Below are 26776 nucleotides of genomic sequence, written 5' to 3'. Positions count from 1 at the left end.
AAGCGAGAACAGGTGTTTGCATAAAACTTTCATAGCCGGTGTAGTAAGGTATTTACGTCCCAGGTAGGCTAAGCATTCATGCTTCTGCCACCATTCCACAAGCCATGCTTTCAAACTGCTCATGCTCATTTAAAAATAAGGCTAATTAATTTGTGACTGAACTCCTTGAAGGAGAATTGTATGTCTCCTGCTTATACTCCCATTCTACCGTATATAATTATATGTTATAGTGGTCTATAATGACTTGTTTGCTTTGAAAATACTGTCACTATAGATTGGACAAAATGCAAAGTAGGTATCTAAAAGATTTCTAAAGATGACTACAGCTCTTGACCCTAAGATTAAGACTCTGAAGTACCTGCCAAAATTTGAGGGACAAGGTTTGGACCATACTTTCAGAAGTCTGAAAAGAACAGTACTCTGATACAGAAACTACAGAACCCAAACCACCAAAAAAGAAAATCAGTCTTCCACTGGTGACCTCTGACTCAAATAATGAAAATGAAGATGTCCTCTACATTGCTTTGGGTCGTTGTTGAACAGCATCCGTTACCAGCGTTGCTGCATGTCTTCTGGAATGGTGGCGGAAGCGTAAAGAGACAGATGAAACTTCAGCACATCCAGCATGTAAATATCTTGCGGTATTGGCTACAACAGTGCTATGTGAATGCTTGTTCTCACTTTCAGGTGACATTGTAAATAAGAAGTAGGCAGCATTATCTTCTGCAAATTAAAACACTTGTTTGTCTGAGCTGAACAAGAAGTGACTGAGTGACCTTGTAGGCTCTAAAGTCATAAGTTTTTGTTTTATTTTTGAATGTGGCTAATTTAACAATTCTACATTTTGAAAAACTACTTTTATCTTTTGTTTTTACAGGGTATAAAAATGAGACTGTACACTGTATTCTGTTTGTAATTGAAAGCAATATATTTGAAAATGAAGAAAACATCCAAAAATGTTTTAAATAAAGGGTATTCTATTTGATTTTTTTTAAAAACACATCACTTAACAGCCCCAATCTATATGTAGCTGTGTATACTTCATAAAGTAAATAGTGTGATACATGTACCTGGATAATAATATAAATTGTGCTTCACTATGGTTTGTATAAGTTAAAGAAATTCACTCACTCCCCCACTCCCAGAATTTGTGTCATTAGTAAAAAGCAACAAAATCTACCTGATGCACCTTGATGGAAATGGTAGAATTGTCAGTAGTAATGCAGAAAATCAGAAGTATTCAATAAATATTTCTGCATGTGTATTTATAGAAAAGCAGATGTTGCTGCAGCCATTTCATTGGGGAAGATACCATTCTTTCTGGGGCACTAATATCTTTCAGTGATATTCAACAGTGGCAAAGACAGACATTTTAAAATCAATAGGTAACCAAGAGTTTGAAAAGAGCTGGACGACAACCTCATGACATCATTTATGTTGTTGTGTCCCCCCGCACCCCTCCCCAGACTGGAAGAAAGCTACCACTGTGCAAATTTTAAAAAAGCATTAATGAGATGACTCGGATAATGATGGGCATGTCAGTCCAACATTGGTCCTCCAGGCAAGATAGTCATATGACTGATTAAGGAACTTGATTAATGAAGAATTAAAGGAGAGTGATTAATGCCCATCTACATGTGTTATGAAAAACAGATCCTGTCTAACTTGATGTCTCTCTTGCTTAATGAGATTATAAATTGGGTTGATAAAAATAATAGTGTTGCTGTATAAAGCATTTTACTTGGTATTGCATGACATTTTTTTTTTAAATCAAAAGCCCTAGGGTGACCTAAAACTAAACATGGTGCACACTAAATGGATTAAAAGTTGGCAAACTAAAAGATCTCAAAATGCAATGCTAAAAAGGGGAAATAATCAATGAGCAGATATGGTGCTCGTGGAATTCTATAGGGATTAATTGTTGCTCCTACACTAGTGATCATATTTATCAATGAATAGATGAAAACTGCTAATGCGATGAGTGATTTTGTTATCACAAAAATGATGGGATGGTGAATAATGAAGTGAACCGATAACTGATACTGAGCAATCTGAATCTCTTGGTTAGCTGGGTGGGAGTAATCAGTCTATGTTTTAATATTGCTAACCATAAGAGCACATGCCTAGAAACAACTGCAGGACATACTACCAAAGCGGAGGACTCTATCCTGAGCACCAGTGACTCTGAGAAAAAGAAAAAGTGAGGATCATCTAAAACATGTGGTCCAAGTGCAACAGTGTAGCCAAAGTGGGTAATACAGTCCTGGGGCAGATAAATAAAAAAGTTTTGAGCGGGTATAGAGAGATTATTTGACTTCTAGCCCTCTGCTGGAATACTTTGCTGTCCATGGCCCTAGAGGTTTGTTGATAAATGTGCAGAGAGCTCAAAGAAGAGTTACAAACATGATTAAAGGATTAGAAAAATCTACCATATAGAGATAGGCTCAAGGAGCACTATTGTATTAGATTTTAACGAGAGGTGACTTACAGGTACCAACATGGGAGACAAATATTTCAATAATGGACTCCAGGCTGTCAGGAAAAGGTATTAAATGATGGAATGGTTGAAAGTGGAAAGTAGACAAAGAGTTTGGCAATAAGATATACATTTTAAGAGTAGAGCTAATTAACCACTGGAACACTTCACCAAGAATCCTTGGGCTTCTCCATCACTAGCAATTTTTAAACCGAGGTTGAATCTTTTTCCTAAAGATCTACTCTAGGATTTATTTTAGAGTAGTTTTCTGTACTGTGATATACAGAACATCAGACTAGATCACCACAATGGTCCCTTCTGAGATGCTGTGAACCATTAAGTCATAAACATCCAGACCAACCACACATCACATGTATAAACACCCTTGTAAGCTCCTGAGTTCCAATATCATGAATCTCCCACATAATCAAACCCAAACTTGAATGTTCGCCTAAGACGCTGTTTTTATGGTAGTGCTCAAGATTGTTCTGGGGTGCTGGGTATGTAGAGTTTGACATTTGTGTCAACTGTCATTTTTAAGTACAGTCACCCAGACTCATGAAGGGTAGGGGAAGCCACCAGTGTCTTTAAAAGGAACTCATTTTAAATCTTTACAAGTTCTTAATTTTTTGGATTAAACTTATGGTACTAAGAATTCAGTTGCATGCTAAGGAGTTATGGTTACCTTTTAATGAAGAAAAGCTGTGCCAAAAGTGTTTAAAAAGGAAGGCCATAAATCCTACGCAACGCCACTCTGCGGGGGGGGGAGGGTGCTTCCCCCTCACCCACTGAAATCCGCAGGAAATGGTGGGCCCGGGCACCAGTCACCCCTGCTCTAAATCTTTCTTTAAGGGTTCAGTGCTGAAAACACCTACATGTCTGACTTTAAGCAAATTAGCAGTGTCTCAACAATGCTTAGCTTTAAGCACGCATGACTGTGTGCAGGTTGAGGCATAAGCATGTATTGTGGTGTTCTTTGCAATAAAGCAATGTCAGCGGTTATTGAACAATTATTTTTGCTCCAGTGTTACACAAGATAAAAAAATGGGTCTTGTGGTGAATTGTAGCCTGACGCCATCTGATTGGCTTCGTCCGTTCAGGACCCTGCTTTCTTCCCTGACAAATGCCCTTTGCTCTCTGCAGCCACATCATACTGTCTCACATCACATCTGCTCCACACTAAGGCTGGTAAAGCATAGTTTGTTCTCAGGCAAAAAAAAAAATTAAATTCTAAGAAACAATCTTTTAAACACTTTCATTCAGCTTTGGGGCCTTTCATCAAAACCACCAGAACGGTCCAAAAGTTGGGTTTTATTCCTCTTGTCCACAAACGGAATTTTTTTTCCTCACAGAACATTCTGTTTAATCAAAAAGTCACTTTTTTCCACCCGCAAAAAAGGCTCTGAATAAACAATTTTGCATATCTCCTTTCCATGTATCTCAAAATATGTTCACTTGAATCACTTTCTACAATCCTGCTTGGTTTAAGGACCCTTTAGGCACTGGTGTCCTCGTGCCTTCAAGGTAAAACTGCAGGACCCTTAATGTCTTTGTCTTTATTCAGTGAGCAAAAGAAAACTCACTATTCCCCCCGCCCCAGAGACCAGCTGGTGGGGAAGGAAAGGACATTCTTGTTTGAAAGTTATGTGGCCTTTGTCATCCCCCTTGAGAGACCAAAGGATGTACCTCTTTGCTGTTTCCTTTGATACTATTCCTTTAAGTACCTGCTGCGAACCCCTTCAGTTCAATGGAAGAACACCTGTTTGATCTTATCTGGGCTTTGATCAGGTTTTAGTATCACAGGACACCAAAACCCTTACACAGCAGCTCACGTGCAAGGTACAGTAAAGTCTCAGAGGGCGCGACCTTGCTCTTACGCATCCGACCCCGATTCCTATTGTAAATCGTGTACCGTGATTTCCCGTTCTGCTTAAGTCACCCCCCTGCCCTGGCTCAACCTTCCTCAGCTCCGCATGGCCCCAGAGCAGCTCCCCCACAGCTCCACTCACCACCAGCACACAATTCCAGCTCACCTTGCACGCCCATGCCTGGCTCTGGCTTACCACCACTCTCACATGGCTCCAGCTCCCGCCCCCCGGCCCAGTTTAAACTGCCCACACGTGGCTCTGATTCAAGTCCCCCACCCGCCACCCCGTGCGCCAACGATGCAGGGCCCCGCCCCACCCCCCCCAGCAGCTCACCACCCACACACGGCTCTGGTTCTGGCTCAACTCCCTGCAGCCCGGCTCACCCCCCACGCTGAACTCCACCCCTCGCCCACCTGCAGCCCTAACCCACCCCTCACCCACTTCCCGTAGCCCCAACCCACTGCCGGGCTTAACCCTCCCCCACTGCCCCCTGCCAGCCCAGGACTTACCTTTCTGCTGCTTCCCTGGCTGCAGAACACGTGTTCTGCCTGGGAAAAAGCCAGACCCCAACTTAGGCAAAATCCAGGTTACGCGAAGCTGCGTGGAGTGGAACCCTCATGTACTCTGGGACCTTACTGTATGTACTTTAGCATGAATAATACACACACATCTCACAGAGCTGGAAGGGACCTTGGGAGGTCATGGAGTCCAGGCCCCTGCCCTCCGGGCAGGACCATCAGCAATACAGTCCGGGAGAAGTGGGGTGGAAGTGTAAAAATGCATCATGCTAACCATCGGACTTGTCTGTCTTCCTTTAACTGCACTTTGCAGTTAAATCAGGAATGGGCAACCACTAATGATGGCTGGGCTGCATGAGCAGCCCTCCTTCACCTCAGGGGCCTGCAGCAGCTTACAGCCCACAGAGGTTCTACTTGTGCCCCCCACCCCATCTCAGTCCCTCTTCCTCCACGTGCCTCTCCCACACCTGGGCACAGGGGTCCTGCACTCACCTGCTCTTCCCCCTTCCTCCCAGCACCTTTCAGAGCAGGCAAATCACCTGTTCTATTCTCTCTCGCTGCTCCTTCCCTACCCTCCCAGAGCTGGAATGCTGTGAACAGCTGATTCGGGGCATTCCAGTGCTGGAAGCCAAGGGGAGAAGCGGAGAAGGAGTGCAAATGAGGTGATTTGCACACTCCAAAAGTGCTGGGAGGCAGGGACGGGAGCAAGGAAGTGCAGGGCTCCAGTGTCTCCATGCACAAGAGGCGCATGGGAGTGAGGGACGGCCCAGGATCCGTGGGCTGCAGGTGAAGCCCTACTGTGACACGTGCCCACAGGTTGCCCACTGCTGACTTAAATCCTTCACTGGATGATTTACGCCCCTTCCCCCCCCAACCCCAAAATCTGGTGCTTGTAAAATGGTTAGGACCAGCTGTGGAGAAGACAATAGCCAAGTGAAAACATAGAGTGAGGGGGCTTTATAAACATCGAGTGATGCAGAAGTAAATCTAACCCAAGCCAGAACGGGTGGGCATTGGACAATTTTCTGCCAAAAATCATAGTCCACCTTTGGAGTTCCCCTCCAACTCCCTATGCTGTCCATGAGGTGTGGTAATCTCCCAACATTTCCCTGTATCGTATTGTGCTCACCAGTCTAAGCGTTTTCCTTTCCTAAAACCAGAGCTACGGTCCCCCTCATTAAACAAAAAAGCAGTCCTGTAGCAAATCTGGAGAAGCAGGAAGTCAAACTGGGGTTCTAACCCATGTACACGTGATTTGTTCTCTGAGCTTTTTCAGGTCACTTTCTATTGCCCCTTCTTTATATTTAAGGAAGCAGACACAGAATGCTGCCCTGCTTCATAGAGACCCGAGACTTCCTGACGAAGAAGCAGCTTAACAAGGTTGTAATCAGTACTACAGGTTGAACCTCTAGCGCTCCACCCTCAGGCCTTGACCTGTATGGAAACAGAGAATTTGCTGGACCACAGGAAGTCTATATTGTCTAGCATATTACCAACACCTCTCCTGCTTACTGGGCTCTTAGAAGACATTTAGGGGTAAATTACAGCTAAATAACAGCACAGAACAGTGAGAGCCAAGATTGGTGGCTGGAAGCAAACTATATGAGACACAGGAAAATTGACCACAACTCCGATAAGTGGGCATCCAGCTAATTAAATCATGCCAGACCAGAGAGTGCTGGACTAGAGGTTCAACTTGTACTACAGAAGTGCAGTGGTAACTATTAATGGTCCTGACCAATCCTGCTTGCAGGACTGTCCCTGCAGTGCGTGAGGCCTGTTGCTGGTAAATAGTATTAAGTGATTTATTTAAAAAGGGAAGTGCATCTAGAAGCAAGTGCTAACTGTGAATTACAGGAGGCTATCTCCTTGGGGATATTTCATGAAAGCAGACTCTGTTGTCTCTGCACTTAGCTATTTCCATTATTTCTTGCTGTCCTCAGTGAGGTCAAAGTGGCTGTATCGTGCTGGGTTAGACATGCATGCACACACGTAGTAGTAGTAGTAGTAGTAGGTAAGAATTAGTTCCCAGAGTCAATCTAATTTGCTCAGCTGTATGTGAGTTTCAAGAATCTTTTTTTTTTCCCCAGCTCCTTCCATACATGGGCTGATTTAGTAACGTGCAAAGGATTTATTTTTTATGTGACTGTTCAGTGCCGTCTGGAATTATTGTCATCAACATGGAGCTATTATCAAATGCTTTCACAAGGCTAAAACTCCTAGGAGCTCATAAGGAAATGGGGGACTCCAAAACACCTGCAAAATAGGTTTTGCTGACAAGGTGGAGGCATGGTTGGCAGGCTGTTGGACCTCACCTTGTGTGAGGATGAGGCCAGGGGACTAACTTAGGAGAAAGCAAAAACAGCCCTGGCAATCAGGCAGAGCTGGGGAGAGGCTGCCATAAATCACATAGGGCCAGCTGGTCCCACTTAAGGCTGTCACTGTCCTTTTAAAAGCCTTCCCCCAGTAGGGAGGGGGAAGAGAGTGGGAGCGGGAGGTTGGAGAGGAGTGGAGATTTGAACAACCAGAAGAGAGTGGTGAAGGTGAAGTACAGCAACATCAGAGACAGCTGGGGAGGTGAGCAGCTCCCACAGGGAGTGTTTGGGGCTTCCAACCCCTGGTAACCTCAGGGCTCAGCTACAGGCTGGGAGATACTGGGTACTCAGCCCAGTTTAACTTGGGGACTCCTACCTGCTGTGCTTTGAGCCCAAGGACTGAAGCCCGAGCCCCAGCATGCACAAGTGGTCCTCACTCCACAGGACTGTGGATTGGGCAGAGGTCTGGGGCCTAGGTCTGATGCTGGCCCTGCCACACTTGCCACTATTTACTTGTTTGAATCCTTTGTATGCTCCCTAGGTCAGATTCCCAGCTGGTGTAAAGCAGTGTAACCACTGACTTTGGATCCACACTGAAGTCTACCAGCTGAGGATCTGACCCTCTGTAAAATCCCAGACTGGGGTTGGGAGGGGCAGCTGGCCGCACCAGGGACAGAAGCTGCAGTATACATCTTTGCACACACATTACTGCTGCACACGTGTGTGTTTCTAAAAACCCACTCTGGGCTCAGTCTCCTCATCGCTAAAAGTGCTAGCAGCCAGCACTTGGAGATCCCTCCATTCTCCAGGGGTTTGTTCAGTCTACTCTTAAGTGCCTCACTTGTGGAGATATCCAAGTTATGAGATTGTTCCACTCTCCCTTGCAGTGCTTACTGGAGGGAAGATTTTCCTGATATCAGTTTTTCTGTTTTAGCTCTCATGCCTTTGCTCCTAATTCGTATATCCTCATGCGCTCCACACCAGGAGCCTGAGCCAAACCCATCGAGCCAATGGAAAGTCTCCAATAGATGTTGGGCAGGCCTGCCTAATCCCTCTCCATCCTGTGTGTTTACACACTTGGAATACTGTAACCTCTTTCATACTAGGCAGCCCCGGGCCCAGGAGGTTGCTGGATATTCAAATACTCTGGATAACAGAGAGGCACACCTAGCAGTGCATACCACTAAAGAAAAACAGGATTAGATATTAAGAAACAAACACAAATGTATGCAGAGCACTTTATTTACCAACAACAGTAGTACTGTACACCATAAACTTGTATTTGCTGTATATATTTGTATTTATTTTCACTATACTGTACATATGGAAAATGTAATGAAAAGTTACTTATGGTTAAAATGACAGTTTATTTGAGAGTTCCAGGTAATAGAATGCTGGATGTGAAAGCCTTTACTGTAACTGCAGGTGATTATCCTGACCCCCACACATGTGCAGGCTTGCTCTGAATCTCTGTCCTGCTCTGCATTTCTCACTGCGAGACAGGATGTTGCGGGTCCAAGACCACTTGTATTTGAATGCCTGTCTGTTTTTCCACTAAGGAAGCTTGGGAATTCTCTAACCAGAAGGGGAGGTGTCTTCAGGCTCCGTCAGTCTGGCCAGGGACTGGTGGGTTTCTTTTAATCAAGTGGTTTTGCTGAATGAACTAAATATCAGCTTAAGCTGCTGCTTTATGACTTGGGGGCTCTGACCTTCTAAGAGGCTTATTTTATGTTTGTCTTTTTGCCAGGAAAATGTCTGTGTTGCAACATGGGGAACTCAAGGCTTTGAATTCTTGCCTGTTTGTCAGAGAAAAGGCCCTTTGTCACTAATTGGCTCTTTACTCCGTTGGTTGAAATGGAAGCTGTTCTTTCGAGATTTCTCCCTCTTGGTAAAGACCCTTTTCTTTCCCTTTAAGAAAAGGCAAGAATTCGAGTACTTGTGGTTTTCCATGTTATAACATCTATGTGTTTAGGCAGAGGACAATGCAGGGGCTCATAAATGCTGAAGTGTTTCCTCATTGCATGGCTTTCCCCTGCAGAAGACTATCACATGATGGGAGTAGCAGCAAACTGACTAGGTCAAAGGCAAATTCCTTGTGAAAACTGGGTGCTGGTTTTCACTAAAGCCATGGAGATCAGATCCAGATCTGAACTCCTGCCTTCCACACGCACCTCTGTCTCCAGGGGGCTCAGATCTGGTTGTCTGTGTCAGATCCAATGTTCGCTTACAACAAAAAAAGAGCAATGAACACTAATAAAGGTTACAGTGAACTCTGCATATGTTTACCATGTCTTCCTGTACATACATTAATGGGAGTTACACACAGGGGTCTGTACTCCAGAGAGCTCAACCAGGGCCATATTCTCTGGTTACTGGACCAAATGATGGATTCAATATGTTTCTCTCCATTCTGAGCCTAGAGTCACTGAGCTAAATTCATCCCCAATGTAATTCCACAGAAGCCTCTGAACTGCTCTAGGGATGAGCTTAGGGGTATGTCTTGGGGTGGCTGCAGCAAAGTGTTAATATGTAGTAGCAAGCGAGACCCCAGGCATCCCTTCCTGACGGGAGTATGCTGGAAGTCAGGAACAAGACAGATGACTGACAACACAGCAGCCACCAGAAGGCTGAGGGATTCTGCAGGCAAAACCCTAGGAGGATACAAGCCAGAAATCTAAGAGACAGATTGAAGCCCTGGCCCATTTTGGGTAAAGAGCCATGCTGCCATGAGACGCCTGGGGTGGGATTCCTGCTCATTCAGCCAGAGTTCTCTCAATGACTCTAGGCCAGGGAGTGCATGGGGGGCCAGGGGGAACTCCAGGCCACAGCTTGTTTCTACCCTGTGGGGACTGAGATTGTGATATTACATTCTGGTGGCAGAATCTGCCCTCCCACTCCATCCAGCTGTAGCTGGTCATCAGTTCATGAGCACAAGGAACATGGGGCGGGATGAAGTTCCTCACACCCTCTTCCTCCCTGGCCCTGTTTCCTTAGCTCCATCACACAGGGGCACTTCAGCCTAAGAGACAGAAATTGACCAGGCGTCCAGCAGCCCGGGTTCTGTCGTACTGTAACTTGTACCAATGGACAAGCCTGCACAGGACCTGCTGCTGAGGTTCCCTTTATAGTGATTCTGCATTCAGTGCTACAAGCATTTGCTGCCCATATATTAGTTCCAGGTTTGCATTCCTTATGGGGATCAGAAGGAGTCCTTCACTTTCAAGCTGTAGTGGGCAGATAATTTGGGAGCAGCATCAGGCCTGCGAGCTGGAGGTCGAAGCAGCTAGGCCCCGTGATAGGAGGTTTTAGACATTCTCTCCGCATAAAACACACGGTCTCAAAGTGCTTGTACTAGGCCCAGTCACTTTTCGTGACAATGAAAGCCTAACGACCAGGGGCAGCTAGCAGCGTCCATGTCCACATGGGATATGGCTGGCAGCTGGTGCTGATGCTGTAGGTAGCCCCAGGACTCAAGCATTTTCAAGGTGCTTATTCACCAGCAACCAAGGCAGCTTGGACATCGTACACAAACTAGGAGCACCTTGGTAAGGCCACAGACCTCACAAGAAAAGAACCCTGCCCCAAGCACCCTCAGCCTACTCAGTAGTTTGCTTCAGTCTCTACACCTCCAGGTGTGAGCAGCAAACACTGAGAGGTACAGTCTCCAGCTCTCTGCTTTACTTTCCTAACCCAGTACCTGCCCTGCTCGTTGGAATAGCCAGTGCCCCACTCCCTAGTGTGTTCTTGTTGCCGCCTGGGGGATCCCATGTGAGCTGCTACCCCTCTGCTTTCTCACGTGCTCTGTGACTTGAAAGGTCATCCCTGGGGGGGGGCATTCCTGCTGCCTTCAGAAGTGAACCCGCAAGTGTGGGTTTGGTGTGTTGAATCCGTAGGAATGCATCAGCTGCCAGGCTGGCTCTGACTTGTGATCCAGCAGGCTGCCTGTGTGACTAGCCAGCACCAGATACCCCAGAGGACAGTGTAAGAATCCGGCACTAGGCCAGCTTGAGAGAACCTGCCTGCCTCATCCTGATCTTTCATAGTGTGTATTTCAGGGCCCAAGCCCTGAAATTTTAATATCCCTTCTGCAATGCTTGTTGTCATTTGTCACTCACACCAGTCTGAAGAACTTAACAGTCTTTTTAGAACCCTACTAGGCCCTTGAACCTCCATGACTTTCTGTGCTCCTTCCCTTGCCTGCCTTCCACCTTGTTCCCCCGCATTGCATGTGTGTGATTGGCAAACCAAGACTCCGGCACGGGTAATAAAACATGGAGGATCTCCAATATTTCCCCATCAGCACTGAATGACCGAAGGTGAACAAGACTGAGATCCCCTCTCATGGCTCCATTCCTCCAGCAATTTGGGTTGCTCACAAGGGGGAGGGCCAGAGGAAAGGGCATCCTTTACAGTGAGGGAGATTTACATTGGATAGTAGGAAGAACTTTCTAATTGTAAGTATGGTTAAGCTCTGGAACAGGTTAACCAGGGGGATGGTGGAATCCCTGTCATTGCGGGGTTTTAAGAATAGGTAAAACTAACACTGGGCAGGGATAATCTAGGTATACTTAATCCTGCCTCAGCACAGAGGGATGGACTAGATGGGACGTTTTCCAGGTTGGAGGTCACTGACCCACAGAAAAATCAGTCGGAACCACACAGGTGAGAAGTTATTTAAAAAAAAAAAAAAACCCTCAATGGCGTGCGTCTCCCTGACTGAGAAGCACAAAGAGACACACCCTTCATTCCCCTCACACCCCAGGGGCTTATGGAGTAGCAGTGTCGTCTGAATGGGTGCCTGCCTACGCTCCTAGACATGGGCTTACCTGTGTGGGGAACTGCCGGGGCTGCAAGGCAGAAAGGTTGAAGATTTAAAATGTTAGCCGTGACCAGCTGGAGTTTTGATGCACCTAATTCAGTGGCAGCGTCACTGTGGCAGTGATGGATGCATTGGAGGAAGAGGGAGGCCAGCTAATCCTGTGCTGGGTGTGGGAGATATAGCGAGGAGATGGTACAGTGAAGGTTGGAGAGCAGTTCTCTTGTGTAGGTAGGAATGTTCAGTGACCACAAACCAGCCTCGTCTCCTGTTCTGAGCCAGGAAGCAAACTGGTAACCTTGAATGGCACCTATCAGAGATAGACAGTCCTCTCAGCCAGTGATGGATTAACATAAGGTCAAAGGAGGCAGTTGCCCTGGAGCCCCCAGGCTCCATAATTCCATTTTATTTAAGCGATTTGCTTGAATGGAACAAAAGAAATGTCGTGGCATTCTTATTTTAAAATTCATTTGTATAATTTTATTATGCACCACGAGTAGTAAGCGTGCATGGATTTTAAGGGATAAATAATGTTACTTTAATGTGTTGGAGGGCCCCTTTGTGACTGTGTTGTTCCAGAGCCCCACCTGTTCTTAATCCCCCCTGGTCTCAGTGAAGGTGGAAGCGTGAAGAAAGACGTGATGACGTGATGGCCATGCCTGCAGAATGACTAACAGTCTTCTCCCTGCTCTCCTTTACCAGTTCTAGACACTGCTGGGCAAGAGGAATTCAGCGCTATGCGAGAGCAATACATGCGGACTGGGGATGGGTTCCTTATAGTCTATTCCGTCACGGACAAAGCCAGCTTTGAACACGTGGACAGGTTCCACCAATTAATCCTCCGAGTCAAAGACAGGTGAGTGCACTGGAGGGGAGCACAATTGTAAGCATGACCCCCTGCTGCTTTGGAGACAGTATGATCCAGTGAGTAGAGCGCTGCACTAGGCTTCACAAGATGGGTTCTCGTCCTGCCTTTGCTGCTGGGTGAGCTTGGGCAAGTCACTTCTCCTTGCTGTGCCTCAGTTTTCAGATCTGTAAAATGGGCTATAGTAATTTTTGTCATGTGCTTTGAGCTTGATAGCTGGAAAGCTCTGAGATCTAGGTGGTAGTTGTCTTCTGCATTGAACAACATTTCTGTGTACTTGCATTCAGGTGTCTGGGAATGAATGGTTGATGATGATTGCCATGGGATGGATAGTCCATTTGTCTAGCATCTGTGAATAAAAAAGATAAGGAAATTAATATTCAAATTCTAAACCGGGGGAGACCAAGTTTTCAGAAAAATCAATGAGGAAGCTCAGATGGTCTTTTTGTCTTGTTAATAATTCACTCTTCTCCATCCTACCACACAAGTTTTAATTTTCATTGGGTATCATGTGAATCTAGTTCATGCATCCCTGCTGCTTTAAAGCGCTTGATTTCCATTCATAATGGTTTTTTTTTTTAAACAAGGGAGAACTCAAGACAAGCTTTCAGAGGATCCAGTCCTTGTTGCTGGCTCCTTTTCGGTTCTGAGTAACTCCCCAAAGAAGGGGTGGACTCGTAATAGGAGGGTTACTGCTGAATGCTTTTCCTCTCAAGTGTCCAGTGAAGTCCCCAAGAGTGGGAAATGAAGGAAAATTTGTAATTTTACTAAATCTAGATGAACATAAATAGCAATCATTTCATTTGCCTCCTGAATACAGATATGGGCTTTTCTCCAGGTCTGCAACATTCTCTTAAATTCTGGGCCAAAGCTAGGTCAGCAATGAAATGTTCATCTATAACCTGTTTTGAGTGGACAAGAGTTTTATCTAATTATATTCAATGAAAATGGGTCATCCTTTTGGATCTGATATGAAACTTTCTTCCCACTCCCCCCCGCCGCCCCATCAATAAATCCAAACACAACTTGTATGTGAGAACTGGGAAGTGAAATTGACAAGAAAGAATAGTGTTCTCCCTTCTCATCCCAATCTGAGCAAAGTGTGTAAAGAAAACAGAGTCCAAATGATGAAGAGAAAAAATAACTTATCTTAAAAACTTGAATCATTTTAGAAACCAAGGCTCAACTAGCAGCGTGCGGAGTTTTTCGTACTACATGGTACTGAGTTCTGCATTATATTCATCACTCCACTTACACATCAGTGTAACTGAGAACAGAATTTGGCAGTGTTTTCATCTTAACCCTCACATGTCCCCCTAAGCATTTATTTAGATATTTTAATTCCAAATTAGCTGTGGTTTCCCTCTCAAGTTGTTAAAAGACAAAGCGTTTTTTTTTGTTACAGCTGCTTACTTTATAACAGTTAAATGTATTAGCCTTCTTCAACTCACTAAAGGGAACGATATACAGAGTTTTATTTCTGGCATAAACAACGCAAATTACATACTGTTAAAATGTACTATTTCTACCACTGTGCTACAAACCAGAAAAAAAATGGATCACTGAAAAGAGCAAAGCATTTGTTCCTGAATAGTCGTAGAATCAAGATGCATTATTGCTCAGATGTTCAGTTAAATCCATATTATCTTAATTATCTTTAAAAGTAAATGAAAATTCAGAAAGCTGTGTACATTGTATCTCCAGCCACAATTATGGAGGAGCATGCCAGAAAAAAGACTGAGTCCTCCTTTGTCTCATAGGAAAAAACCATGGAAGTAGAGTCTGAAAATTCATGTGAACTTAAAGTAACTCCAGACAAAAGTTTTATAGAAATTAGAAAGGCTGGCAACTTGTCATGACAAACATTATGTCCCTCTCATTGATATAATATAATATAGAAATCATAATTTTAGAAAATAAAGGAAAAATGATGACATTTAATATTTTATTCTGTTTTTCCTGAAGAAATAGTTAGTGAAAAATCAATTATTTTACAATAAAATAGTAAAAAACATTTCATTTATTTAACAGTTTCAAAACGAGTTAAACCCTATTCAATACTCCACTTGTTTGGACATATGGGTAAAAATTCACAGGAGATTCTAGCTCAGCAGAATACTAGCATTAATGGCAGATCATGATCATTTGAGGGGTGGGGGGAATCAAAAAGGGAAATGGCCAGATCCCCAGCTGGTGTGACTCCAATGGAGCTATGCTGATTTACTCCAGGTCAGGATTTAGCCCAGCTTTTGTCATAGAAGCCATGGCTATGACAAACCTATACCTTTATGGGATTTTAACACTAATAAATTCTCAGGCAGCATTCTTCATTCATAATAATCAATATATGTAGATAAAAGTAAATGCCTCATCAGTTTTGTGTATACTGTGAAATCAGTATTTACCAACATTTACCAATAAAAAAATCTAATCCTTCCAAGCCTAATTATAACCTGCTAAATGCGTACATGCTGCATCTTTCTGTCTGAAAATGTTAGATGGCGACAGTGTTTGAAAAGGAAGCTCACACTGAAACATAACACTGAAAGTCTCCTAATGCCGCTTTCTTCCAGAGAGTCTTTTCCAATGATATTGGTGGCCAACAAAGTGGATCTAATGCATTTGCGGAAAATCACTAGGGAACAGGGAAGGGAAATGGCAACTAAACATAATGTAAGTTTGCGAGTGTTTCTTTGTTTGCATGCTGTTCTGGCAATTGCGCTGCTATTAATTACTGTTACAGACCTTCAGAATGGGATTCATTCTGCATTTGGAGTTTAATTGGATCACTTATTTTATAATAAAACATTAGCAATTACATTTTCAAATAAAAGACAAATAAACTAGGATAGGTTGAACCTCTCTAATCCAAAATTTTCCCCGGCAACATCTGTAATCCAGCATGATTTTAGTTAGCCAGACAACCACTTATCATGGGTGTGGCCAAGTTTCCTGTGGTCACATGAAGTTTGTTTACAGCCACCAGTCCTGGCTCTCTGTGTTGTGTTGTTACTTAGCTGTAATGTATCCCTAAATGTCTTCTAAAAGCCCAGTAAGCAGTGGAAGTGTTAGTAATGCTGATAGACAATATTGATCTCCCATCGTTCGGCAAATTCTCTGGTTCGGCATTGGTCGGATCCTGAGGGTGCTGGACTAGAGAGGTTCAACCTATGTGTGTATATATAAATAGACAGATAAATAGATAGAGTACTTCCAATGGGGCCAATACATTGCTGAAGCAATACCAGTTCTGTATTCCATACAAAAGCACAACTAGGATAATCATAAAGACATTAAAGAGATAATGTTGCTGAGGTGATGACTTTTATTGAAGCAATTTCTGTTGATGAGAGAGACAAGCTCTTCTTCAGGTCTGGGAAAGGAACCCCTCAGCTTCTCAAAACGTGTCTCTTTCCCTGACAGAAATTGATCCAACAGAAATATTACCTCACACACACACACACCCGACCTCTGTAATATCTTGGGACCCCAGGGCAACCATTTCACCACACACTACCATAAAGTCTTGCAAAGCAAGTTATTTGCAGGTGAAATGTGCATGGAAGATGGACAGAATGCCCTCTTCAAATGAAAAGCGGAAGAGGTCGTTAGTAGCTCCACAGGGCCTGATTCCAATCTCAGACTCTTGTCAATCTGGAGGAAGTCCATGAACAATAACAGAATGACACCAATGTAAAACCCATATAAAGCAGAACTCATATGTCAGTTCTCTACTATTCATACAGTAGTCTGGCTCCAGAAATGGCTCCCAAGTAACATTATAATCACTATTGCACTAGGTTAATCACCTCTAAATGCCCACAGTCAAAGAAACAACTTAATGGAACTTGCTGCATCCCAATGGACCTTTAAAGATAGTGTGATGTGAATTATTCAGGGTATATTTACTCCCAGCCATGTAAAGAAGCTTTTGTGGAAGAGCAGAGAGCCAGTCAACCTCAACAACACAACACAGCTCCTGTGTTGTGCTCAGTTTCAGTAGTATGGGAAGGCACTGCATGTGCGATTGCAGAATTTTCACGTGCTCTCGGAAGTCAGGTTTACAAGTATAGCTCTTCACAGGGTGTGTACGCTGGACATGACCAAAGAGTCCTTTAGGCTACCAATAGAAAATGTCCTTTTCTCTTACGTGAACAGAAGATTTTCCAAATCTGAAAAGTAATTGTAGAAATCAGCATTCAAGGGACTTAAAATGCAGCGTAGCAAGAAAGGAATGTTCGGCAGGTGTTAGTTTTCCAGCCATCTCAGCAAACGTTGTCTTCAAGCCCTCAAGTACCACTCAGGGAAAAAGAACATCTCTCCTTACAAACTCTGCAATTACTCCCCTGCTCCCGCAGTCTGGAGCTTTGGGCTTCCAGCTGGTGTGGGGGGGTGAGGGGTTGTCTGTTATTTTTTTATGTTGCACATTTTATCGGTTGGTGTGATCTCTGTCATTTCTGCAAATTCACTTTGATCTCATGGCAATATTTCACTTACCTGCCTTTCTCCAGGCAGGTTCATTTGGATATAACTTTCCTTACCTGCCCTAAGCTCCCACAATTACATGTTCCACAGAGGCTACTTTCTACCTACTGCTCATTTCAATGGAGTCTGAAGTGACCTCTATACATAAGCTGAATTCTTGGCTCCATTGATACAATTGACAAATCTCCCATTTACTTCTGTGGGCTCAGGATTTCCCCCATAATGGTTTAGACCACTTGTTAGCAAAAGGGCTTTGAGGTATCTCAAGAAGAACAATGCTGTGCTATGAGTTAGATGATTGAGAACACCCTTATTAAACACTCTGTTGCACCAAGAGACAACCTTAAATTGTCTTCAGATCTATTCAGTACAGTTCTTCTGTGTTAATCATTGTAAAACTACCCTGATTTGCCTCCAATTTTTTTTGTAGTGTCTTGGCTTATCACTTGAGATAGGTTCATTGTCCATGTGTAAGATGTCACATTTGTTATGCTGGGCTTTTGTCTTTCAGATCCCGTACATAGAAACTAGTGCCAAGGACCCACCTTTGAATGTTGACAAAGCTTTCCATGATCTTGTTAGAGTAATCAGGTGAGCCATAAACCACTTCACTCAGCCATCTGTTAATCTCCACTGGCAGGAGCCTTCTTAGTCATTGTAACACATGCAACCAAGAATTTTCTCTTTGGTTCTTTATTAGGGCTGTTTGTTGAACACTTGCACCCAGCTATCAACATATATTTGTCCTTTGAGGTGTAAAATCTGGTTTTCAGGAATATAATGCAATGCTAGATGCATAGTTAGCATAAATTGGTATAATTCCATTGACTTCAGTGGAGGCATGATGATTTATATTACCTGGCCCGTGGTTTTTGTATGTCAAGATTGCACTTTATTGCTGATCACTAAAGTAGCGTCTGAATGTATTGTAGGTGAATCCACTATATTTGAAATGATTTGTATATGCATCGCTAGATCTCAAAATGTATAGAGAAAAATCTATAGTTTTAATTTTCTGATTTTTATGATTCAATCAGTATATCCATATATATAACCTTCTCCTGCAGAGGCACACAAATGTACTGTTCATTTCCACTACCCAGTCTTCCATGTATATCTGGGGACACATCCAGACATCCTTAATTCTGACCTCTGTTTTGATGCCAGTACTTTTGCATGTGTCTTGCACCTGTCTTTTAAAATTGGCTCGTGACTTTCCGAGGAGTCCTTGTTTTAAAGCTTGGAAACTTTGGATTTCTATAATTCCACTGCATGTTTCACCCAGTTTCAGATGTGGACTTTAAAAATATAACTAAGTCTTCCTCTGTGTTGGAAGAAATATAGAGCAGAACCCCATTTAACCGAGCCTTCATTACCTGACTCTCTGCATTAACATCAGCCATCCAGGCTTGATGGTGGGTGTGGTTCACATGGTCAGCCCCAAGTGTCATGCTGAGAGCAGTAGTCCCAGCCTTCCAGGTTTGACACCCAACACCCTGCCATCCATTCTCCAGTTTATCTGGAATTTTTTATCTGATCTGGCCCCAATTCCAATTATATTGGATAATTGAGTTCCCATTGCATTTCATACACATCATTTCTTATAGGGCAGTACAGGCTGAACCTCTAATCCAGAACTCTCTTGTATGGCAACATCTGTAATCCTCCATGATTTTAGTTAGCCAGATGATCTCTTCTCATGTGCTGTTACGTAGCTGTAATTTAGCCCTAAATGTGTTCTAAGAGCCCAGTGAGCAGGGGAAGGGTTGGTAATGCTGCTAGACAATATTGATCTCCCATGGTCTGGCAAATTCTCTCGTCTGGGATCGGTAAAGTTCTGAGGGTGCCATACGAGAGAGGTTCAACGTATACTCCAAAATACTTTAGACAGTGGACTGAGTAGTATTACAGAAGAACCTCAAAAGCACAAATACCAACATCGCGGGCTGATGGTCTGCAAGTAGCATTTAATCCTGCATATGACCTAATCCACTAGAATTTCAAACCAGAAGTCCTTACTTGTGTGTATCATTGGTTTCAGTTGACCTTGAGAGGGCTGTGATATAAAAATACAGGAGTAGTCTGTGTACAATAGACCCCTGACTTACGCGTAGGATGCTTTCTTGGGCAACCATGTGTAAGTCAAATTTCCCGTAAGTTTGGAGCAGGTCCCCCTTTGGGTCCCCTGGTCCTGGCTGTGTCTGGCTCTCTGCTCCTGTGAGTGGTGGGGAGCTCAGAGCCAGGAGCAGCAGCACTGGTCAGTTTCCTGGCTCCCAAGAGTGGCAGGGAGCCAGGAACCAGGCCACAGCCTAGTTCCCAGCTCCCCTCTGCTTGTGGAAGCTGGGAAACTGACCAGAACTGCTATGCTGGTCATTTTCCTGGCTCCTGGGAGAGGTGGGCAGCTGGGAGCCAGGTGCAGCAGCCTGGTCAGTTTCCCAGTTTCTGCAAGCAGAGCGGAGCCAGGAGCCAGGCTGCTACCTGGTTCCCAGCTCCCTGCCGCTCACAATTTCAACTCACCTTATTGCAAGAAACACATAAATTGAAATCATGTAAACCGGGGTCTACTGTATATGAAACACCATCACTGAAATGCAGCCACTTTTTGGGGGCAAAAAGCATGAGGGTTCATGGAGGTGGATTCCTTTCTGTTTAGCTATGTACATGAATGTCACACAGCAGCTTTTTAAGCAAGTGGGGGGTGAGTATTCAGACGGAAATTCCAGGGAAAATTTTCCTTAGGCAGAATTTCATCACAAAAGGACAAAACCACTGGGGTTTGGGTAAGAATACACCTGTCCTAAGTGCAGTGGGATCTTGAATTGTCATGTGTGGCAAAGCTCCAGTTTCACTTACAGTCCATCTGGCACTTGCTGAGCAAAATTACTGGAGAGGTAGTTAAACTATGGTATGGTGCAGAAGAATCTTAAGGCTATTTCCACCTGCCTTTTGCTCGCTGACTCTCTGATTCAATGGTAGACGTATCTACACTTCCCCGGAAGATCAACCTGCTCAGGGGTTCCATTTCACACGTCTAGTCTGGACATGTGAAATCAAGCTCTCAGGGGTCACAGTCGAGACCTATACTCCTCGTGAGATACAAGGAATAAGGGAGGTAGAAGGGAGAAACTCTCCCGTCAGCCTTTCCCTGTCTAGACAGAAAAGTTAGCTGAGTGCCGATACATCAATTTTTAGCTACTCAATTGGCATAGCGAGACTTGCATATCTGTGGTTGACTTTCGTGGTGTAGTATAGACATAGCCTATTTGGAAATGAGATGAAATTGTTTGGATTTACATTACATTCTCTTTTGGGTTGTAGTGTCTGGGTGCGTTCTTGTTGCCAAACCTTAGAGGAGTTAGCTGTTTTCTAACTGGATGGTGATATTTCAGTTTTTCTTCCCATTCAGTAAAGAAATGTAACCAATTTGTGTGGAAAAACACTGACCTACCGGATAAATCATGGGTCTTCCACCTTGGAGAGCTCAGCTCAGCTCAGCTTTTTACATTCTTGACACAAACTTCCTTCATGACCTTTGGCAAATCAGTTGCACTCACTAGGTGAACTCCCGGCTCCACTGGAGTCTGTACTAAGACCAGTCTTGTTGAACATATTCATAAGTGATCTGGAACATGGGGTAAACAGTCAGGGAGCACAATCTGTGGATGATACAAAACTACAGGTTGAACCTCTCTAATCCGGCACACTCTCATCTGGCAGCATCCGTAATCTGGCGTTATTTTAGTTAGCTGGCTGCCTACTTATCTGGGGTGTGGCCAAGTTTCCTGTGGTCCCATAAGGGTTGATTACAGCCACCAGTCTTGGCTCACAGTGTTCTGTGCTGTTATTTAGCTGTAATTTACCCCTAAATGTCTTCTAAGAATCCAGTAAGCAGTGGAAGTGTTGGTAATGCACCTAGACAATATTGACGTCCCATGGTTCAGCAAATTCTCTTGGCACTGGTCAGGTCCTATGGGTGCCGGATTATAGAGGTTCAATCTGTACTTGAGAAAGCTAAATCTCACAAAGACCGCAAAATGCTGCAAGAAGATCTCACAAAATGGAGAGGCTGGGCAACAAAATGGCAGATGAAATTCAGTGTTGATAAATGCAAGGTAATGCCCTTTGGAAAACATAATCCCAACTATATATATAAAATGATGGGGTCTAAATTAGTTGTCACCAGTCAAGGCTTGTTGCCCTGTCAAAGAAAGCTATTGGGTTACTAACTACTGCTGTCAGGTGAAGCTATAGCTTTTCCATATGAGGTGGAGGTGGAAAATGTGGCTTCCCCAGCAATGAAACTTGTTAGGCATTTATACACAGTGCCTCTCTCTTAGTATTTCTCTTACCACTTTGAGTCAGCATCCACCGAAAGCAGATGGTGCTGCCCACTCTCCTGAAATCATCTCAAGCTGGCAGAAGGAGGGTGTGGGTGAAAAACTATTGGAGTGATACAAGTTGGCAAGGACCCAGAATGTTCCTGGTCTATTCTGTACCTTGCAATTAGTAGGGTGGAAGTCAGTGTTTATTACACTGAGCTCTTATCACTATCCAGCATTATTCTGAGAAATCACTACAAAATAATCACTGTGGCAGGGTTCCCTACTTGTTGTTTCTTGGTGACTTATGCTCCACCATTCACCATTGAACTGCACTAGTAATTTTCCTACTGTAATACACGGCAGGGGTAATTCTCTGTCTCACAGAATTCTCTGTCTTACAGAAATAAGCTTTAACTTTCTGGAAAGAACTCACTAAACATGTCTTTCAGACTTTTATCTCAGTAGAATGTGGTTGCAGGGAGGGGAAGAAGTCAATGACCAACCACTTATCTTTAGCTAGGTAGTATTGGCAATCAGAAGCATTCCAAAGTCATGACTCAGGCTCCATATATCGTAAGACTGTCTTAAATTTTTCTTTGAGTGTTTTTTTTTCTGCTTTTTCACCTGTGAGTCAGTAAGAGTCAAATTTGTATGCTTTTCTCTGCAAACATAAGAGCTACAGGTTGATCCTCTCTAGTCCGACACTTCCTCATCCGTCAACATCCATATTCTGTTATGATTTTAGTTAGCCACACAACTACTTGTGGGTGTGGCCAAGTTTCCTGTGGTCCCATAAAGTTTTGTTTTCAGCCACCGGTCCTGGCTCTCAGTCTTCTGTGTTGTTATTTAGCTGTAATTTACCCCTAAATGTCTTCCAAGAGCCCAGTAAGGAGTGGTAATGCAGCCAGACAATATTGACCTCCCATGGTCCAGCAAATTCTCTTATTTGGTACTGGTCAGGTCCCGAGGGTGCCAGGCTACAGAAGTTCAACCTGTAGTAGCATTTTAAAAAGAATCAAAGCTGGGGTTCTCATATAAGTAATAAGATTCCATGGTCTGCAGCTTTAAGAAGAACACCAAATATTGCAATGCTCACAATCAAATTGCGAGAACTGGTAAAGCCTGCATCTGTATCGAGTGTGGCTAACTTGTTCTTTTTGTTCAGTGCCTAGCACTTAACATAAGCTTAGGTGGTGATATAGGGAGATCCACAACACACCAATTAATTGTTCCAGGCTACGTCTACACGTGCACCCAACTTCGAAATCGCTTATTTCGATGTTGCGACATCGAAATAGACTATTTCGATGAATAACGTCTACACGTCCTCCAGGGCTGGCAACGTCGATGTTCAACTTCGACGTTGCTCAGCCCAACATCGAAATAGGCACAGCGAGGGAACGTCTACACGCCAAAGTAGCACACATCGAAATAAGGGAGCCAGGCACAGCTGCAGACAGGGTCACGGGGCGGACTCAACAGCAAGTCGCTCCCTTAAAGGGCCCCTCCCAGACACACTTTCATTAAACAGTGCAAGATACACAGAGCCAACAACTAGTTGGAGACCCTGTATATGCAGCACGGACCCCCAGCTGCAGCAGCAGCAGCCAGAAGCCCTGGGCTAAGGGCTGCTGCCCACGGTGACCACAGATCCCCGCAAGGGCTGGAGAGAGAGTATCTCTCAACCCCCCAGCTGATGGCCGCCATGGAGGACCCTGCTATTTCGATGTTGCGGGACGCGGATCGTCTACACGTCCCTACTTCGATGTTGAACGTCGAAGTAGGGCGCTATTCCCATCCCCTCATGGGGTTAGCGACTTCGACGTCTCGCCGCCTAACGTCGATTTCAACTTCGAAATAGCGCCCAACACGTGTAGACGTGACGGGCGCTATTTCGAAGTTACTACCGCTACTTCGAAGTAGCGTGCACGTGTAGACGCAGCTCCAGAGACTCAGTTTGGACCTTTGTGGGTTGTCAAGGCCACACAGTAAATCTATAGAACCAAAGCCATGTCTTCTGACTGCCAGTCTTGCTTTTAACTCCAGTTTTCCTTGTTGCTGTTTATTCTGCAGCTCTGGGCCAGATCTCCATGGTGTCAATGGTTAGCTCCACTGAAACAAAACAAAACAGCAGAGATGTCGCACTTTAAAGAAGAATTATTTGGTGATGAGCTTCTGTGGGACAGACCCACTTCATCAGATCAATTTCATTTCCAGTACAGACTGACATTTAGAAGTACAGAGGACCAAAAAAAAAATGCAATAAAAACTGACAAATCAAATAGGATTGAAGGAGGGGGGGTGAGGGGTTGTTAATTGATGCTTGTAATTATCTCAGACAGGACAATTAACATCCCCCTGCCCCTCACCCCCCTCCTTCAATCCTATTTGATTTGTCAGTTTTTATTGCAATTTTTTTTTGGTCCTCTGTACTCATAAATGTCAGTCTGTATTGGAAACGAAATTGATCTGATGAAGTGGGTCTGTCCCATGAAAGCTCAATGCAGAATAAATCATTTTGTTAGTCTTTTAAAGTGCTACATTTCTGCTGCTATGTTTTCTTGGAGTACAGACTAACACAGCTCTACTGAAGTTAGCTTTTCCCGGAACACTAACGAGTGACGCTATCTGGAGCTATTACCATTTACACCAGCTGATGATCTGACCCCATGTGTAGCAGCCAGTCCTCTTTTCTAAAAGACGTGACCCTGGACAGCTTGTAATCTACAGAATTTGAGAGAGCCTCGGTGACAGGGAGATGCAATCGCATGGAACTGTAGTGACATTAAAAATTGCTCCTCCATCACTGGGTGAAGGAGCTGAGTGGAGTGATTGATTGAGGGTGGAAGAGGCATCCAGTAGTGAGGGAATCCCAGCTGTGCATTTCTGATTGCTTTGATTTCCTGCTGCCTGGAGTGTCTTCAGAGGAGCTGCTGTCTGGGGAGGACCCAGAGCACTTTACCTGGCTTGGAAAATGTTTTACGTATCAGCACAGAGTGAAACCCATTTGAACAGCAGGTTGAAAAAAAACCAAACTGTTAATTGATTGCAATTCAGTGCATTTAACCTGGGGAAAATTCCAGCCTGAGAACTCTGCAGCAGGCTTTAGTTCTCCCCTGATTTCTGTTTCTCTGCAGACACTTGCTCTGTACTCAGTATTTTTCCCCAGTGGTTGAGTGGGCTGTAACACAGCATGTCAGAATATTAGGATAACCATATTTACCATATGATGTGGCCCTGCTTGCCAGAGACAAGGGTTGAATTTTAACCAGGATGCAGGACTGTCACTTTCTAACTTCAGGATTGATACATTATGCACACACCTCTCCTTAACCCCTTAAAAACTGGGCTATGAAGCTGCCTAGTCACTTACGGTACAGGTTGAACCTCTCTAGTCTGGCACACTTCAGTCTGGCAACGTCTGTGGTCCAGCATGATGTTAGTTAGGGAGCTGTCCACTTACCAAGGGTGTGACCAAGTTTCCTGCGGTCCCATAAAGTTTGTTAGCAGCCACCAGTCCTGGCTCTCGGTGTTCTGTGCTGTTGTGTAGCTTTTATTTACCCCTACATGTCTTCTAAGAGCCCATTAAGTGGTGGAAGAGTTGGTAATGCTGCTAAGCAATATTGACTCCTGCAGTCCATCAAATTCTCTCAGTTGGAACTGGTCAGGTCCTGAGGGTGCTGGACTAGAGAGCTTCAATCTGTAGATCTTTTGATGCACACCCTTGTCCTAGGTCTCTCTTCTGGTTGGTTCCTATGGCTCTAGAAGTACCTGTCTGTCTACCCCCAGCCTAAGCAGCATGACTGATTCAGTGGGTTTGCTTGTTTCTTGCCTCCAAACAGGCAACAGATCCCAGAGAAAAGCCAGAAGAAGAAGAAAAAGACCAAATGGCGAGGAGACAGAGCGACCGGCTCCCACAAACTGCAGTGTGTGATTTTGTGACACGGGCGCTCTGGGCACCCCCACCTGGCCTAATGTGAACTAAACAAGCCCTAGCGAGACGCACTATACCACCTAACGGCACCATCGTGCTTCTAACAGTGGACCTTGCACCAAGGAACTTGAGGGGGGAGGCGGGAGTTTGACTTGCTGCCAGAATGCCGGCCTGATTTGTGCACGGTGCAGAGGGCCTGGCAAGGAGGAGGAAATAGCCATGACTCTTGAAGGTCCACAACCCTCAGCTCCTTGGTGTTTATTTTAAAAGTGGGGGAGGGGGTTAAAATGTTGGTTTTCTGCAAACATTTCTCCACATGACCCGTGTCTAGCCACCGTGAATGGCCCTTTGTTTGGTACAGTCAGTTCTGTGTGTATGTGTGGGGGCAAGGGAGGGCTTTTTTTTTACTTTTGCTCAGCAAGCACTGGGTTGGAAAGAAACCCGGCTGGGGTTGGTTTCTTTTGCACTGAATTCTCTCTTGGGGCAGAGGTGCCAAAATGCAGCTTCCTATGAGAGTGCATGGATTTGAAGGAAGAAAATGAATTCCAGCTGCTCTCAGCACTCCAGACATTGTGTCAGACCCTGGAGGGCAGCCAGCTCACAATCCATAAACACCAGTGTAGAAAAGAAAGGGCAGGGGGTGGGGTGGAAGGGTAGGGTTGCCCTCTGTGAGGAGGTTCTGTTTCTGTTTTGTATTTCGAGGGCATGTCTGATTCAAAAGGCATTTTGTTAACCTCAGAGTATTTAAATTAAAGTAATTTACAACTGGAAGGAATGCACTTGGTTTTTCTTTTTATGACAAACCTGTAGTGATATATTAAGTGGAACTGACCTGAGATACTGTATTCCTCCATCCAGGCATATGCACTTGAATTCCAAGTAGCTCCTTCTGAGCCTCTTGCCTTTCCCAGTAAAACCAATCATAGAATACCGCAACTGGAAGGGACGTCACGTGGTCATGAAGCACAATCCCCTGCCCCCACAGCATGATCAGGCACCATCTAGATCAGTGTTTCTAAAACTCTTTGAGACCGCGCAACACCAAACAATAATATTTTTTTATGCAGAACACGCACGAAACTTTTCTTCAGAAACACCCCAGGAACATACACAGGAAAATACAATGGAGTAGTTCCATCAGGTAACCTAGCAGTGAAGGAGTAGCACTGTATCTGCT

The 26776-nt window shown here is 44.4% G+C and overlaps 1 protein-coding gene across 3 annotated transcripts in view; it reads left to right on the top strand.

Annotated features, from left to right (window-relative positions):
* Positions 1–26363, top strand: part of MRAS (muscle RAS oncogene homolog) — a 61122-nt gene extending 34759 nt beyond the window's left edge. For all 3 annotated transcript variants that reach the window (XM_075001732.1, XM_075001733.1, XM_075001731.1), the window contains 4 exons: positions 12696–12849; positions 15432–15531; positions 17855–17934; positions 25508–26363. In XM_075001732.1, the coding sequence (XP_074857833.1) occupies positions 12696–12849; positions 15432–15531; positions 17855–17934; positions 25508–25607 (434 nt within the window). In that variant the 3' untranslated portion in view covers positions 25608–26363. The remainder of the gene's footprint in view (positions 1–12695; positions 12850–15431; positions 15532–17854; positions 17935–25507) is intronic.
* The last annotated feature ends 413 nt before the right edge of the window (positions 26364–26776 follow it).

Source organism: Carettochelys insculpta, chromosome 8 (genome assembly GCF_033958435.1).
Source record: "Carettochelys insculpta isolate YL-2023 chromosome 8, ASM3395843v1, whole genome shotgun sequence".
Lineage (NCBI taxonomy): Eukaryota > Metazoa > Chordata > Testudines > Carettochelyidae > Carettochelys > Carettochelys insculpta.
The sequence above is the reverse complement of the archived record's forward strand: the minus strand, read 5'-3'. Positions and strand labels throughout refer to the sequence as shown.